This window comes from Dermacentor variabilis, chromosome 2 (assembly GCF_050947875.1).
Source record: "Dermacentor variabilis isolate Ectoservices chromosome 2, ASM5094787v1, whole genome shotgun sequence".
NCBI lineage: Eukaryota > Metazoa > Arthropoda > Arachnida > Ixodida > Ixodidae > Dermacentor > Dermacentor variabilis.
The window spans coordinates 32,661,145-32,677,776 of record NC_134569.1 but is presented as its reverse complement, the minus strand read 5'-3'; the positions used below and the strand labels follow the sequence as shown (position 1 = coordinate 32,677,776).

The 16,632-nt window shown below is 44.7% G+C and overlaps 1 protein-coding gene across 1 annotated transcript in view; it reads left to right on the top strand.

Moving 5' to 3' along the window:
* Positions 1-16,632, top strand: part of LOC142571620 (uncharacterized) — an 88,414-nt gene that overhangs the window by 18,224 nt on the left and 53,558 nt on the right. The window contains exon 2 of the mRNA XM_075680128.1: positions 6,207-6,315. Coding sequence (XP_075536243.1) covers positions 6,207-6,315 — 109 coding nt within the window. The remainder of the gene's footprint in view (positions 1-6,206; positions 6,316-16,632) is intronic.

Here is a 16,632-nt window from a genome sequence, read left to right as displayed (position 1 = left end):
ATAGGAGTGCTTCGTTCACGCTTTGCTTCGTTTCCACCAGAAATAAAAGTAAAGATAGGAAGATGGCCACTAATATCACGAACAACTGTTCCACTTGACACAATGTCATTGTCTGCATTGGTAATAAGGACATCAGGAAGGCCCTCTATTTTATCAGTGATGCAGGTTGGTTCATACATAAAGCATAACTAAAACCGCTAGATGTGAGGATTGACAGAAAATGACTACTGATATTGGAAACGGATAACATATCTATGTTCAAGTCACCGCTCAGAAACAGTACATACTTATTGTGTGACACAAATTCTATCATTACTTCAGAAAAATTAGGAAAGGAATGACAACGAGCCTTTGGAGGCCGGTAAACCACATATATAACCTTGGAGCCATTTTGCACAGTTAATATTTCATAATCATCACTCAAACAGAATTACTCTAAAGTTTGCGCTTTATGAGTGCGACTAAATAACAGTAACGCACCGCCGCCCTGCAGTTGCGGACGGTTGAGCACAAACGTTTGATTACCAGTACACGTAAATGGAACGGTGTGTCGCGTGTACCAAGTTTCTGACACCATTATGGCGACAAAGTGAACACCAGTAGAATCAATGAGCGAATTCATATCATCATGCTTATTTTCCAGTAATCGTGCATCCAGGTGAACGAAGGCCAGGGAGTTTTGTTTCGAAGTGTCTTTACGGTTGCCGGTGCAACAGCCATCGTGGCACAGCTAAAATAAAGGACATAACCATGGGACCACAAAACAGCGCTCGGAAATGCTTGTCACGGTTGGTCAGCATTGCTAGTCATGAGCTGTACGTCATCGGGGCCGATAAGCCGGAGCACAGGGGAGCTATCTTCCCAACGTGAGATTACCGTCCCGTCCTTGGTCCACAGGTGCTTCCACCCCAGCTGCCTCTCTTTTGCTATCGCAGCGCCAAGTATCTGCTTGTTTTGTCGGGTTAGATGCTCGTTTATGTACAGAGCACTGGCTTTTTTTTGTGCCCCAGCACGGCTGTCGTAAACCGAGTTTGCTTTCGCAAGGAGTGAATTTCACTTTTCTCGCTTCACGAACCTCACAAGAATGATTTTTTTTATTACGGCGAAGCTGTTAAGGGCTAGTTTCCTCAGGAACGTGTCCGTGTGTAGACACAAAACTTCCCACACGTGGGCCGATACCGTAGATAGGGAAATACCGGGCCGACCCGCGGCAGTGGTGAAGCAGGCGTTGAGCACTTTTCATATGTGGGCCGATTCCGAAGGCAGTGCAATGTCAGGCCTATCCGTGGCGGAGGTGCAGTTCGCCATTAAGGGGCCCACATACGCAGCTATGCTGGTCATCCTTCTTGACAGAGTGGAAGGGGACTGAGTTCTTTCATTTTGTTTTGCCGTTGACACTTTATGACAAATGTCAATGTCGCCTTATGTCACAGGCTCACCGACAAACTCAGCCAACTTCATGGTCGCATCAAGAGGTTCACAGTAGCTGGGACGTACTTAACTTCAATGTTGTTTGTTCGAGATTAGCGTTCGAGTTCTTCAATTCGCTGGGTTAGCTTGCGGTTTTACTCCTGCAGTGCGTGGTTACTAGTTCTACGTGACCAAGTGCCTTCCATAACATCTTTGACTTCTTTGTGACATTCGACCGCTCTATCACAGGTATCGCTACAGTATTGGACGCTTTTCCTGAGCGTTAAATTCAGCAACAACCTTCTTTCTGAAGTTTACCAACTCTTGTCGCGAACTGTCGGAGTCATCTGTTTCCTGGCGCTTCCACCTTGAGGGCGACATTTCTCAAAAAGAAAGTGAGAACATGGTTCAGAAAGACAAACAACTAAGAACGTAACATAAAGCAGCAACGATTTCGGCTAGTGGTACAACAGCTGTGTTCGGCAGCAGTGCGAAACGAAACAGGTGAAAAACAGGCGCAAGAGCTTCAGCTTACCTGAAAAGGGCAGGAAAATCAAACCCTGTGACTGTGTCGCACCGCTGTCGAACGAAACGGTCCCAGTACTCGCAGGGTACGTTTAAAGCCGATCAAGGTGGGGCTGATGTAGCCGCATGCTCAGTATGAAGGCAGTAGGGAAAGGCTGGCAGCAGGCGGTGACGCCAATTTCTTGTTTAGTAGATTGTTATCCGTCCGTTGGTGAAATCTTGACCAGCTGCGGAAAAGCAAACTTGCGATGAAGCCTCCAGCCATCGTAGTCGAGCAGCAAAGAGCAGGAAAATCAGCCTGTGTGACTGCGTCGCACCGTTGCCGAAACATTATAAAAAATAAATGTAATCGTTAAAAAAAATATTTTAGCAGTTCGCGAAAGAAGCAAAGTTTTCCGACATCTTAGTTTGCTCTTGTGTTGTCTGTGGCATCGTTGCAGGAGTGTTCTAAGGCGGCTCTTTTTGTCGACGTTCCCTTAGAGCGCCATGTGCATTGCGCCATGTGCGTTGCGCCGCGTGCAGAACTGTTGCACGCACTAAGGTGCCGTTCCTTGGAATGTGCCATCGCAATTTACGGTCATTAGAGAGCTTTAATATAGCGTAAGCGGCAGCGCGCTACATGCAATTAAATAGAGGCGTCAGAGTACGCATGCGCAGAACGATAAGGGAGCTTAGGGTGTTTGGTGCCTCCGCTATTTCTGAAATTTATTACGCTCGCAAAAACCATTTAACGTGAAATACATGGTGGCGTTTTCGAGGTGAGAGCCTCTCCCTTGGCATCTTGTCGAGTCGTCATCCTGCGCTGTTTGGTCCATTTGTTCCCATCACATGCTTGTATTTTATATTTAGATTTGGGTCTTTATGTTTTTCGACAGCATTGTGACAACTGAGTGCTGCTTCCGAGCTCGGTTATCAATTTTTCGGCTTCTTATAGGCTTAGAGCGGCTCTACGTGCAACAGATGTCCCCGAAATTCGGCAGCGCGAGTGACAGGCTAGTATGCAGCGCGATATCAGAGGCTGTAGACAACGAATGTTTGCTTGTACTGCATGTGGCGCCACAAACAAAAATCATATTTCGCGGAAAACCAAAGTGTCGCTGTAGTCGTCATGCTGATGATACGGCTATAGCATCAGATTGCATTTACATTTGACGTGCATTTGGTTTACTTGTAACTTGTTAACTTTCACGTCTAGGCGGCGTCGAATCTGCGTATGCGTTAGCAATTTCTAGTACATTCTAGCGTTAGCATTCCGCTCGGTTCCGCTATTTTAAACAATAGTTTGTGCCGCGCTTTCAAGCGTGCAGTAGCGTCAGTATTGCGTCGCTCGCTAGCGCTAGCATTTTGCGGTGTATTAAAACTCTTTATTGTTATGAGCACACGCGTTTGTAAATATTTCACCTTTTCTTGACAGATAATATGTGCGTCTTTGTCCGTATCCTCGACTAAACTGTGTTTGTTTAGAGAAGTGATAAAAGTTCGCTACCTCCGTGAATAGCAGAGACTAACCAACAAAGCAGAAAGAAATATCTTTTTGGGAGAGCTTTAATATGTCTTTCTAGTAGTCCTTGTCGCGGCTATATATTTGAAACAATCCGTATTTAGCGTAGTACTTTTGGCGTGCTTGTTAAGCCAACTTTGTCTTTTTGGAAGATAGGGTAGCATAACAAAGCTCTTCAGAGGTGGTGTAAATGCCAAGGGAAGTGTTTTCAGAGGTAACAACTGCGAACGCTTTGCGTGCAGCGGTCGAGCGGAGTATAGATAAATTATTTATAAGTGTCACTTGCATGTTTTTAATAGAAAACAAAGTTTTGACTCATTTTCTTCCATCCCTGGGTACCCAATTGAGTACCAGTGTTGCTCAAAGCCTACAAAATTTGCTGAGGAGTGCTTGTACAAAATATATATTACTGGGAGAAGATTGGATGCATTCACATCCTCATGGAAATGACTTAACCACATTCTTGCCGTCAGGCTTCGTAAAATTTGGCACTCATCTGATCTGGGCTGTTGTACAGACAACAGACAAGTGTTTTCTTTTAATATCCCGAGTTGGCATGAAAATTCAAGACGCAGCCTCAACATGTCAGCATGCACAAGATGGATGTTATGCGTTCATCTCAGTGGTTAAGCAAAAAAAAAGCAGCTTTTACGGCAACAAACATGAATAGACTTCCGTTTTTCTCGCGCATAGAAATGCTGCTTTCAACAATTGAAGTAAAAACGAAAAAAGAAAAGAAGGGTTTTTCTCACTGGTACATACTAGTCGGTACACAGAAATGAGAAGCTACTTCAAAAGCGATTATGCTCCAAACCTGTCTTCGGGTCTGAGAAAATTATAGGTCACTGTATTAGTTGAATGTTACTGTGGCTTTAGCTTTTTGGATAGAAGAGGGTACACCGTGTACAGAGAAGAGAGAGCAGAAACAGAAGAAAGAAAAAGAAAACTTAGCACCGTAGTGGTAGCTGATGCTTAGCAAACAGCCGGCCTTAATAAACGAAACCGCGTAAAGAGGGCGTCATTGTTTTACAGGCCTAGAATACGCGGTTGCTGCACGTACCCGAGTGTTTAAGAGTTGATAAGACTTGGAAAACAACCGAGAGTTCGAAGTTTTTAGCGTGGAGGACGTGCGCGTGTCGCGCGACAGCAAAACGCGGTACGTGTTACACGCCACACACACTTGAAACACCCCACGGAACTAGTTTTGGGTAGCGCAGACGAAGCGTGGTGGAGTGGTTGGTCTGACAGGTCGTTGCTCATTTGAATTTCAGACGCCGTGGCATTTCCTCACTTTATCAGAGTGGGTACGTATATGCACGCATGTCTCGACGAAAGTCTCTCACCGGCATGTGTTTGGAGTGCAGTAACGTTGTCCCGGATTTCCGTTTCTTTATCTACTTATTTCTCAGAATAGTAATGCAGCAGTTTCCCAGAAAGAACAGAGAAGTCTAGATGTCAAAGAGTATTATGCAAAACTCTGCTGTGTGCGTTGGTTGTTAATTTAAACATGCAGGATTGTATCCGTGTGTGTTTGTGTGTGGTTAATCCATAACGCGGCAACGACCTTCAGCAGGAAGCTTTATAACAAAATCGAGATGCATGATGTGTGGTTTGCTCTACTTTCTACAGAATTTACCTACAACTAACTTGTTTTTTGGCCTTACGTTTCCTCATTGACTGCATGCTCTTGGTGGGAGTTTTATTCACTCGCAATAAAAAAAGTACATAAGTCGCAGCGCAGAAACTTGCGGCCATTAACTTGTCTCTTTACTTCTGGATCACAAAATTAGCCGTGAAGTATCTTGCAGTAAAGCTGGTAACATAATGTTCGCGGAAAAATAGCGCATGAAAGAAACTAAGAGAACGATAATGATTGGTGCAAGAGTCGATTAGCGGCAGCATACACTATGCTGCTCCCTGGTCAGTGAACTGTTTTTGTTCGCGCCTGCACCACGTCGAGAGAGCGCCGTCCTTCCAATTCTTTGCCTTCATGTCGTCGTAGTTGTTTAGGTTGCCGCGCTGAAGAGTGCTTCCTTCCTGCTGCTTGTTTAATAATTGCTTTAAACGACCTGTCAGCGGAGTCCGCTCAAGCATCTTCTTTTTTTATCTTCAAAGCCTTGCCGACTTTCTTAACTTCAGGCCTCTCCCGTCAATACGTTAGCCATTTCACTCTTGTCACAACACATTTGCACGGCTGTCACATCCAGACAGGAGCGGTCAACCGCATAAGTTGAAGTGGCAATTCAGAAGGCAAGCGAATTATACTCAGATAATAACGTTCCTGTCGCCAAGCTAGCAAAGGGGAGGGGGGGGGATGCATGCTTCATCACCAGTAGTGACTTTCAGATTTTGTTCACTGTTTTCTGCTGGAATTTGAGGCTTATGACTGAAGTGAATAGTGAGGTCACTGCCCGCTCTTGCTTATGTGCTTATGACATGTGTCGCGATGCTTTGATGGAATTCATGGTGCTTGCACTACTACGAAGAACAAAAAGAAAGAAAGATGGCTAGTAGTGAAATAGAAGTACGGAATGAAAAAAAAAATCGGGTATGTAACGTATATTTATCGAGCTGTTCCCCGAGAGCAGATAAAAAGGTCAATGTCTCCATAGGAAAAGTGAGTTCAGGGAACGTCCACGCTCGTTAGAGAATGCCTCCTTGCTTTAACTTAACTCCACGACTGGACTACAATGCATCTTTAACTTGCACGTTTCAAAAGCACCACTAACGACTGCTCGAACTCGTAGCGTAATGTTATGCGGTCTCGCAGCGGACGAGTGTGACATGGAGACGATCCGGGAGAAGGTGAACGCCACCAACGAGCGACTCCGGAGGACGGACTACAAGGATGGACACGCGTACTCCAAGCAGACTTGCCAGTAAGTGAATGACAGAGATCTGCTTTTTTAAAGGCACGCAGTTTCACTTATGGTATTTAAGATGGCGGGGGCTGGTCGATGCATGTTTGATTTTATGCATAGCCAAAAATTTCGGACTTTGCCTTTTACATAATTTGTTGAGCGTAGTGGACGGCTACAGCGCGGGAACCGAGGGTGACAAAGGAGGCACACAAAGTGCGCAGACACGACTCCGTTGTCTCCGTCGGTATGCGCGCTGTAGCCTTACACTATGTTCAACCAACAAGTCCAACTAGTTACTCTGCTCAACTTCATTTGTTGAATTTCCCCGCAACATACCAGCCTAACTCAGCGGGCTGCACTGTAAAAAAGATAGTATTTCAAAAGGTTGACCTAGTTTCAATAACTTTTTGCCGAAAACGTCGAGAGAGCATTTCCTTCTAATAACATACGCATTTATTACATTAAGTCGACGCTTGGAGCTGCGTTATATCATTGTTTGCTCCTGACCAAGACACTGTTCTGAAGCATCTGCGAAGTTAGAACTGAGTGCCGTAATGCGTATGTTATTGGAATATAAGGTACCGTCTCGACGTTGCTGTTTGAAACTTGTTGAAACTCGACCAATCTTCTCAAATATAATTTTTTGGGAATGTTGTCCACTAAGTTAGGCTGGTGTACTGCGGTGAAGTACGGCAGATTGACGAAGGGGTAATGTACGAAGTTGCTGGACATGTAAAGACACCACGCCGTCGTCGTCACGCCGTCTTCGGTAGAGTTTTCGCTAATTCCCTCCCGCATTGGTAATGCTGGCAATGGAAAAGCTGATGCTCTTGTATACGAAGCACGCTGTCATCCTCCCAAAGTGAAGGCCCCAAAAGGTAATCGAGTTAAAAGATCTGACATTGAAATCACTTAGAATCGCTATGGTTTCTACCACATATGACCTGCGCAACCAAGAGATTGTGTCGAGAGGAAGCATCACGTCTATATGGGATAAGGAGAGGACCTTCTCGTACGCCAGCACGGGTATTTCAGACGGGGCGTATCGATTCTCCAAATCGTACGGCATGCGACGAGACAGGAGACATGGAACACTTTCAGTGGTCGTGCCCGAAATACCTAGATGAAAGGGATGCTGTTCTGGAGAACTTGCAAAAGAATGACCTACCGCACGCGCGCCTGCAACACCTTGTGTTCGCAGAAGGATCAGTTAGAGCCCTCAAAGAAGAATTGTCACGTCCTCTTATTTCACTCTTAGGAGAGACTGGTCGGATGGACATGTGGGAAAATACCGCAGTTATATTGTAGGGGACATCCGGGTGGAGCAATTGCCGGCCTTGATCGCCAGGCTAAATCCGCCTGTTGCTATGACCCACCACCACTACGGCCGCCCCCGCGGCGTGCCCGTCATGTCATTGTCGTCGTTTCGTCATTATACTTTGTCGTCATGCGTGCGCTACATATGTTCGAGCGTTACAAGATTGAGTGAGATGTTTCCGAGTGAAAGTGAGTTCAACGTGGTCGTGGCGCTCTATGCTTGCAAATAGTTGAACAAGAACAACGTTCTTCGCTAACAATCTCGTGTACCGTGCACTGGGTGCATGTTAAAGAACTCAAGGCGGTCAAAAAATTAATCCAGAGGCCGCCAGTATGGCGTGCCTCATAATCATATCGGGGTTTTGGCACGTGAAACCCCAATACTGAATTTCTTTTTTCTTCACCGACACTTATTCAAAGCTTCACTGAAACCGATTCGCACAGCGCGTGGGATCGGTACATTCTTCTACGCAAACGGTGCGTCCTGCGTTCCATTCTTCGCGCGTTTATTTCTCAGCCTAGAGTCGCAGCTACCCATAACCCGCCACCGTACCATTTCTGGACGTTAACCCCTGTAACTTAAGTCATTGTTAATCGGCCTTCTTCAACTGATAAAACAAAATCTGCGTGGTGCTTTTTATCGAAAACTGAGTTTAGTCTTTCCCTTTACTAAATTTAAGTTTACTAAAGTAAATTTAAAGCCGGAAAACAGAGTTTCCGCAGCCGCCTTTCCTTTTCGACGTGGCCTACGGTTATGTGCGCGGACGACAATCAAGAGATGGACGACGTATTTAATATTATTTCTACTACTACACGAAAAGGAGTAAACGCTTCAATTACAAAGGCTATTAAATCTCTTTTATGTCCCCTTCAATTAAAAAGATAACAATGCCGTTTTGTTTTTGCCAGCTGAATTTTTCAGAAGAAAACATAAACGTGTACAAAAAAGAACAAAGCACAATACAAGCTTAGCGTGACAGAAACACTAAAGCTTGTCCCTGACAAAACGAAAAGAAGAGCCAGCCTGGCACCGGACACCTGTACAGCGACGGCCGTGTCACAGCGTAGTCCAGAAGCCCTATAAAAGAAAGCAAAGAGAGAGAGAGAGAGGGGCAAACATAGCAAGTGACGCAAGTGCCTGTGTGGTGTAAGCGTGATCATACGGGACGTGCGCTCCTAACTTAGCCTCGACAAGAAAATTGCCTGCGGAGCTCTTAGTGTCACCGACGTCTCCGCAGCACGCGATATGCGTAGGCGAGTTGCTTCTTGTGCTTCTCCCTTGAACTTCTCGCGTTTCCTTGAGACCTCGGAGACACGCGCCGACAGATGGACAAACGCGCTATTTCGAGAACCAAGCCCCATTCCCCGCCCACAATTCATCCACACCACCACCTCGGGAGACGCTGAGCTGCTTCGCGCAACGCTTACGTCACCGCAGAACTTTCGTTAGACGCCGTACCGCTCCCGCCGATGACAAGGGCGAGGCTAGCTTCGGAATTATTTTTCCGCATTCCTCTGCACACGACACGCTAGCAAGTTTGTTAATGGCAGGTCGCGGTGTTTTCTGCAATCTGTTTCTGTCAAATGCACTGATAAAATATTATGAACTGGCGGTTCATTGTCGATTACGTTTAGTCGTGCGTCTTGCGCGAGGCGAAACAATTTGTGACAGCTGTTAATATAAAACGAAATATTTGCGCGGACGTCTTCCCGATGGGTAAGTATGTGTAAATTTTATAGTGAATAGATAGAGGAAGATGTGTGTTGCGTATCCGTGGAACAAAACGCTCCGTTGCTGCCTGTTTTGCTTTGTTGTTTCTTTTTCGCTCACGTGGTTACGCGCCGGATGTAAGGATACATTGTGTAATCACTTTTCATACTATATCCAATGTGATGCCGAACTAATGAATCTTTGGCGCATAGTTGCGGAAAGCGGATGATAAGTTTCCCATACGCTACAATATATGACCACGCCATAAATAGTTCGTCTCCAAGACGGTGAGAGCAGTAATTGCTTTTGGCATCGTTGTTCCAGGGTCTCTTCTTGCGAGTAACCTCGATCGGGCAACCCTGATATTTTATCAAATACTATCCCCACCTTTGTCTGAACCGTAAAAATCAAAACGTTATCCGCATGAGCAGGGCGTGGGTTTTAATCAAGAAGCTCATTTTGCGATCATCGTTTGCTCATTGGGCTAGCTATTGACTGTGGAGAAGTCAGCGACACAGCGGTTGCCAACATTTCCAACGCAATCAGAATATATTACTCACTCACGCTTTACACGATACAACTATTTTTTCAAACAATTTAAAGAACTGAAATTGGCAGTTCACGGGTTAGGCTAGCTCGGACATTGGGAAAGGATTACGCATTGACCTTCAGTTCCTATGAGACTATTAAATGTTCTTTGTCTAGCTCTCTATATTCACAAGGTTTGAACCAGTAATACAATTACAATTTTATCAGTCGCTGCTCGCAGTACTCTGATGAGCCAGCGTTCACTTTATCGCCTGGTGACGCGACGATGGAAGCGCGGTATTTTTTTTTTATTTAACGGGCACTTACTATAGACGCTGAAGAAATACACTCGCAATCTCTAACATGGTTTCTGATGCCGGCATGTATAGATGCACACTGGAAAGCGCAGCTTTGCTAGAATCACGCAGATGCGATAGGTTAGACGAAATCGCGCAGAACCAGACAGATGGCGCCACGAGCGCAGTCGCCTCTTTAGTGACGTTCAATCGATTTTTGCGCACAAAAACGTCTCTGCATGCGCACATACCAAAGGCACGCAGCGTCATCACACACGCGCAGCCGTAATTTGAGTCTGCACAAACTCCTTTTCAATAAAAGAAACTGATGACACCGCTTTCTAAATATGTCTAAAGGGCTGCAGAAAGGAGTACCTTTACCTTTCTCTCTCTCTCTCTGTCTCTCTATCACGTGCACTAATATTTGAGCTATAAGAAATGAGAGAAACTTGTTATTTTAGACGTGACTCATATAAATTACGCATGTTCTGTACCTGCAACCAACAGACAGTTGTGTTGCTACCTGCCGCTGAGACTCTAAGTGGCATGAACACCTCTGAATTTTGGGTCATTAACGCCTCTCCCTGACTTTTTCTCTCTTATCAAGTTTTTGCTCTTTACACTCACTGTCGAGCCTTTCTTTGCCGTCATGTGTCCCTGGTTATCGTACAGAATTTTTTTTTCTTTTCACCACTATGTCTCGGACTTTGAAAGGATTTCGCCATTCGTTTCGATAGATAACGTGCCGCGAAGTATTTTCGTTGCTGAGAGGCTTTGCCCCGCCCCCCCCTCCCCCTTTTACGTCGCATTATTTGGGTATATTATGCGATGTATTTCAATCTGTTGGTTTCGCTGTTACTCCAATGCCGGCTTTGAAAAAAGCGGTATTCTCTTGAACATTTTATTGCTCTTTGATTTCGCGTTTTCTTGGTGTGTTGTTTTATGCTGAACAGGGTATTAATGAATGCCTGTGGCATATAGCACAATTCTAATGCTTGAATTTGATTGCCCGAATAGGCGAACATTTTGCACAATAAATTGAAATGCGAAATTGAATAATCAACGAATGATTACTACTCAGTTTTTTTTTACTTATTACTTGTCCTTTCATGACACAACAGGCCCGTACGCAGGATCTTTTTTCTGGGGAGGGGGGCAACCTAATGTAACTTTTCTGTGCAAATGAGGTGGGAGGGTTACTTTTACTAGTGTAAATGTGAATAATGCCCACCGTTCGCCATAAAAGCGCGTAAACATGTAGAAGAGAAATGAAATAAGGTGTACCTCACAGGTATACGCCTGTGAGATAGACCTCTCCTTTGCTTGACAAAGAAGCAACCACATCAAATGAACTCGCGCAGGAAGAACAGTGCCAAGAACAAGTCGACAAGCGAAAATTTAAAATAAAGATTTCTAGTAGCGTTTTTTAAAATTAGCTCTGGAAGAAATACAGATAAATATATATCTGAGGAAGAATCACAGTTCTCTTCGGTCCATCATTTACTGCTCTACCAAGTTAAGTGCCACAACCGACTCGTATTGTTATTTGAGAAGTTGCGTAATGATGCGTGGCTGCCAGTCCCGTACAACCGTAGCGCAGGACGCTGCTGTTCTAGACGTACTGCGTCCACCGCGGAAGGTTAGAAAAACACCCACAAAAGCATAGCTAAGAAGTGGCTACGTCAGGCAGTTAGATTGATAACGGTAAAGCGTCATTCAAAACACACGGAATCATCCTTCACTTGTGGCGGTGTTTTCGCTACTTCTTTAAATAAAAAGATGTTGATCCATAAGTAGTTCCACAAACAATGGTTAAATTGGGGAATTTTCGTTTTTCCTTCCTGTCTGACTGTTGCCTCGGCTCTCTCCCTTAGTAGATGGCTCAATTTCTCAACTCCTTGCGACTCTTGTTTCCATTGCCAGTTTTGCGTGAAAAGTGTTGTACAATTACGGAAATACCAGACGAGGTAATGGGTGACATTCATATTCCTTATGAGTTTAACAGTTATTTCAGGGTTTGATCATGGACGCTGTTTCGCATGATATTATTTTGCACCTCATCTAACCTATATCGCAGGTATATGGTTCCGAGGATATGTTAGCGTCGCGGCGAGCCGCCACTCGAGGAAATAATGAAGCAAAAGGAAATTTTAAACACAAATGGAGTTGTCTCCGGCTGTAACTCGCTCCACGAGAATGCAGGCCAATTGACTACGAAACGAATCCCATTCCTGGTCCCTGGATCAGTCTAAACAAAGGTTGAACTAACGAAGCAATAGCGATGCGCGTGACCGTTGTAATAGATGGTGACAACTGAACAGATATTTAGTTAAACGTGCGGGCACCAAATCGATGTGAAAACTGGTCTTCACACCCCAGGAGATGCCGATGACTACCGCCGTCGAAAAGGAGCGAAAAAGGCAGCAAAATGTTGACCGCCGAACAGCTGTCAAGTCTCAAGATTGATTTGGCGGTGTTTTAGCAATGTGTATGAAGAGTGGTGGCGCGAGTAGGGGGAGGGGTTGCCGCTTAGTTTCGTAGGGGGGGGGGGAGGTCCGGGCCCACCCGGGCGCTCCCCTAGGTACGTGTGTGTGCCACAGTGTGTTTGCATATGTGTACGCCCATCTTAAATACGGCACATATTGCAATTTACAAAGTGCAGCCCGTCACCGTGCAAAGCATGTCCTCTTGGAATGAATTCTGAGGATGACAGCGCTTTCGAGATGTGCGCCGCCAGACTTGGGGTAAAAATGCACTACTGTTTCATTTGCTATTTAGTCAGAACGCCTTCTAATGCATTGAATCACAAGAATAACTGAAAAGCCATTGTCTTCGCACACTTAGGGAATAAACACCTCGAAACTAGTTTCATGTCCAGAATTTGTTAGAAACGAATGTGCCTTTCAAACTCGGCGGCTACCATTTGAAATTGTAATGTGCTGGAAAGCAATTAAGCTGAAAGTCAATTAGCATTTCTTTAAAGAGAAGTCGATTATGAATTTTGATTTCTCGTGCAAGTAATGCCCGCCTTTTCAAATAATGCATCTCAAGAATTAGAGTTATGTCATTTGCTAGAGGCGATTAAAAAAAATCTGTTCGGTCTAACCAAAAATAAAGGAAAGCACGCAATATATTTTGCCTCACGTGGAATAAGAGACCTTAATTAAGTCGTGAGACGTCGCCCTGTTTTCTGGCCTAATGCTTCATCCCGTAGTCTTGCGTTGTTTTTTTCTTGTGAACACAAACCAGCTTGACTGACTCGCCACTTCAAGGCGTTCTTGTATTAGCGTTTCGGAAGCGGGCATTACGAGACGGGAAAAAATCAAGACTGCGCAGACACTTTGTTTACGACGAATGCTTTAATATAAGAAATCGCTTTAAAACAAAATAACTTTTATTTTGGGAGCACAGAAAAACGGAGTAGCTTGTGGCAAATCGCAAGAGCATAAGGTGAATTTCCTTGCAACATGTGTACTTGCTTACTTACGTATGTCGTGTGCCTAATTTTTCCCTCCATAATTAACCAGTTAGACGCAGCTATTTGGGGTACCAGTAATATTGCGTGACTTATTCTTCCCGACATGTGTTTCTATAACGCTAGCACGTTTTATTAAATAATGTATGTAAATAGATGTTGGCGCCTCTCACCAGCCACTCCTCTTGCCCGACATGTGAGAGAAAGGAAATAAAATAAAACCACTCAACGGAGAATAAAATGAAAGTAACGCGCAAAAAGCAGTTGATGGAAAGCTTACACGGTCAGTTCACAAACACGCGCCTTCACTAAGCAACTCGCGGCGCGGCTGCGGCGTCGGCAATACAAGTTCAGCTAAGCCAGCGGGAAGCCCAGCTTCCCACTCGTTATACCAGAACCACTCGTTACCAGAACCAGAACTCGTTATGCCAACTTCGTTATACCAGAAGCGCAGACCCGGTATGGTGTGCGTGTGGCACCCAAATACGCCTTTAAGCTCTCAGCAAACTGCTGCACTACTTGTTGAGCTGCGATATAGCTGAAGGTCTCATACGCGAAATATTTTCCCGTCGACTCGGAAGCGCCCTCGTTTCCATTCTCGGCACTTTGCCAACCGTAAGCTCCAGTAACAAAGCCCCTGCCACAGCGGAAAGGTATTTATTCAGTAAGCTTGCAAACAAGATGAACTCGGAACAGCGTTCAAGCAATCGTTCAACCACAGCCTCGCGCAGACGAGCTCGCTGCGCTGGCCCGCAACAGTCGCCCCTCGTATAGGCCTCAGACTCTGCCCATGGCGGCGCTGCGGAAAAATGCGTCACCAGCGCAAAAAGAGCTGTCCCCAAGCGAAGGTGCATAGGCCACAATGAACCCTCCGCCTTCGGTTGTGTTGAGGCGCGGGTTCCTGAAAATCAAGAACCTGCAAAGCTTCTTCCGCCCATCCACGCTTTGGAAAGGGAGGAAGATCAGCAGGGCGAAGTACGTGTACAATATAAAGGAAGTCTCAGGTGTTATTTCGGCGTGCTGCAACTCGCAAATACCGAGAGCATGAGGTTTGTTTATAGGCATATCGGCATAAAAATCTAAGCATTTAAAATTGGTTCGTATTGAAAATGTCCTGACCACAAGACTTAAGTATGTACTTTATTTTTACGCATTTTATCTTAATGTTTTTTTTTCGCAATTATTTACAGAGAGTAAATCCTTCCATAGCCTTTTTGAGAGCATCAAACAGAAAACGTTTTCCAAGGCAGCAAACAGCGTGCGAAAATAACGAAAGTAAGCTCCTTACAGGGCCTACGGGCCGCACCTTTCTTTCTCGCAGGAGCTACAGCCTCGCTCAGTAGCTTCGAACTTTTCGCAGACGCTTCAATTCAACAAGTGCGCACAAATAAATGTAAATAAACGCGACATTTCTTTATTTTACACACGTGCGTTACTTCGCAATTACTCATGCAATGCTCCTACAGCAACATGATTGCTCAAATTTGAAAAACGCAGGATGGCTCGCAACGTTGTTTTTTCTGTTACCAACGAAGTGGCGGCTACAGATTCTTGAGTTTTCGCTTGGTTACCGCGGTCCTCCGTCAGAGCTACGCAACACAACTACAGCAGAACAAAACTGTCGCACTTTCTCATGCGAGCCGCTGTGCTGTGAGGAATGCAAGTAATTCGCTTATCCAACAGGTCGAATGGCCCGTATCCAGCACCCTCGCCTTTTTCCTTCATACGATCGCGATGGAAATCGGTAAAACTGAACGTTGTTATTCCGTCCTTCACGTTCATGGCAATTTACAACACAACAGTAGCGTCGATTGCGGCGTTTCTTCGTAGCGCGAGGAGCTATCGCGGTTGCCGTCGTTTCCGCCATCAGTATGAAGAGTGAGCCAGCAAGCGCTTTATGGCAGTTCGGCGGCGCGTCCGACTAGCGTAGAAATTCATAGCTCTCTGTCTGGGTGTTAAATGCGCAAAGCACTCGCAATATGGACCAAAATCTAGTCAAATCGTTGTTTCGCAGTCGCTAGCTGCATATGCAACTTAGCAGGGGAGTCGGGCTTCGCACTACTCAATTAGCGCCTCTTCGCACCGGCAGGTGGCGCTACGCGTCTTGCAAAACTCCAGAGTCTGACGTCTATACAGGGTGTTTAAGCGAACACTTTCAAAAATCTTTAAGAGGAAGCTTTAGCTCAGGTGTTCCGATCTAAATGCATGTAAAAGGAGAATTAGTTTTTCTCGGCAATCAATGCACCAAATTTGACGAGGTTTGTTGCAGTTAAAAGAAAAAACTTAAAATTTACTGACTGTCGGTTTTAAATTTTCGATTTAGACTGTCAATGTTTTATTACAAATTGACAAAAATCGAAAATTTCCAGAAATCCAAACTATCAAGTTTACAACTCTGTAACTCAGCAATGAAAAATAATAACCCAATTCTGTGAATTGCAACTAATAGTAAATCTAAAGCGGACAAAATTGATGTGTTACACATGAATTTTAGAAAATTAAGTAATTTGGAAATATAACTTTTGCGGAACCCTTGTACACAACATAACAAATTTACGTAAGATATAAAGTGACATATAGAATTTGTCCGCTTTAAATTATCTAATGGATGCTGTTTACAGAACCGCGATATCTGTTTTTGATGCAGAACTATTAATTTATAATCTTCGTGCGTCTATTTTTTATAAACTTCCAAATTTTTGAAAATTCTCTTAATAAAATTCAAGCCCTAAATCGAAATTCCGCTACCAACAGTCACTAGAATTTAACTTTCTGTCTCAAATACAACAAATTTCATTAAAATGGGTTCAAGGGTTATTTCAGAAAAGCGTTTTCGCGTTTTACATGTATTTGAATAGGCCGTGTCAGAGCTGGGCCCGAGCTAAAGCTTGCTCTTAAAGGCTGCCTGTGCAAGATATCACAGTTATAGTTCATGAGGTGTTATACTCGAAGCGGTGGGCACTACTTCCTCAATTCCAGAGAAATTGGCACAAGCCTCTACCATTCGT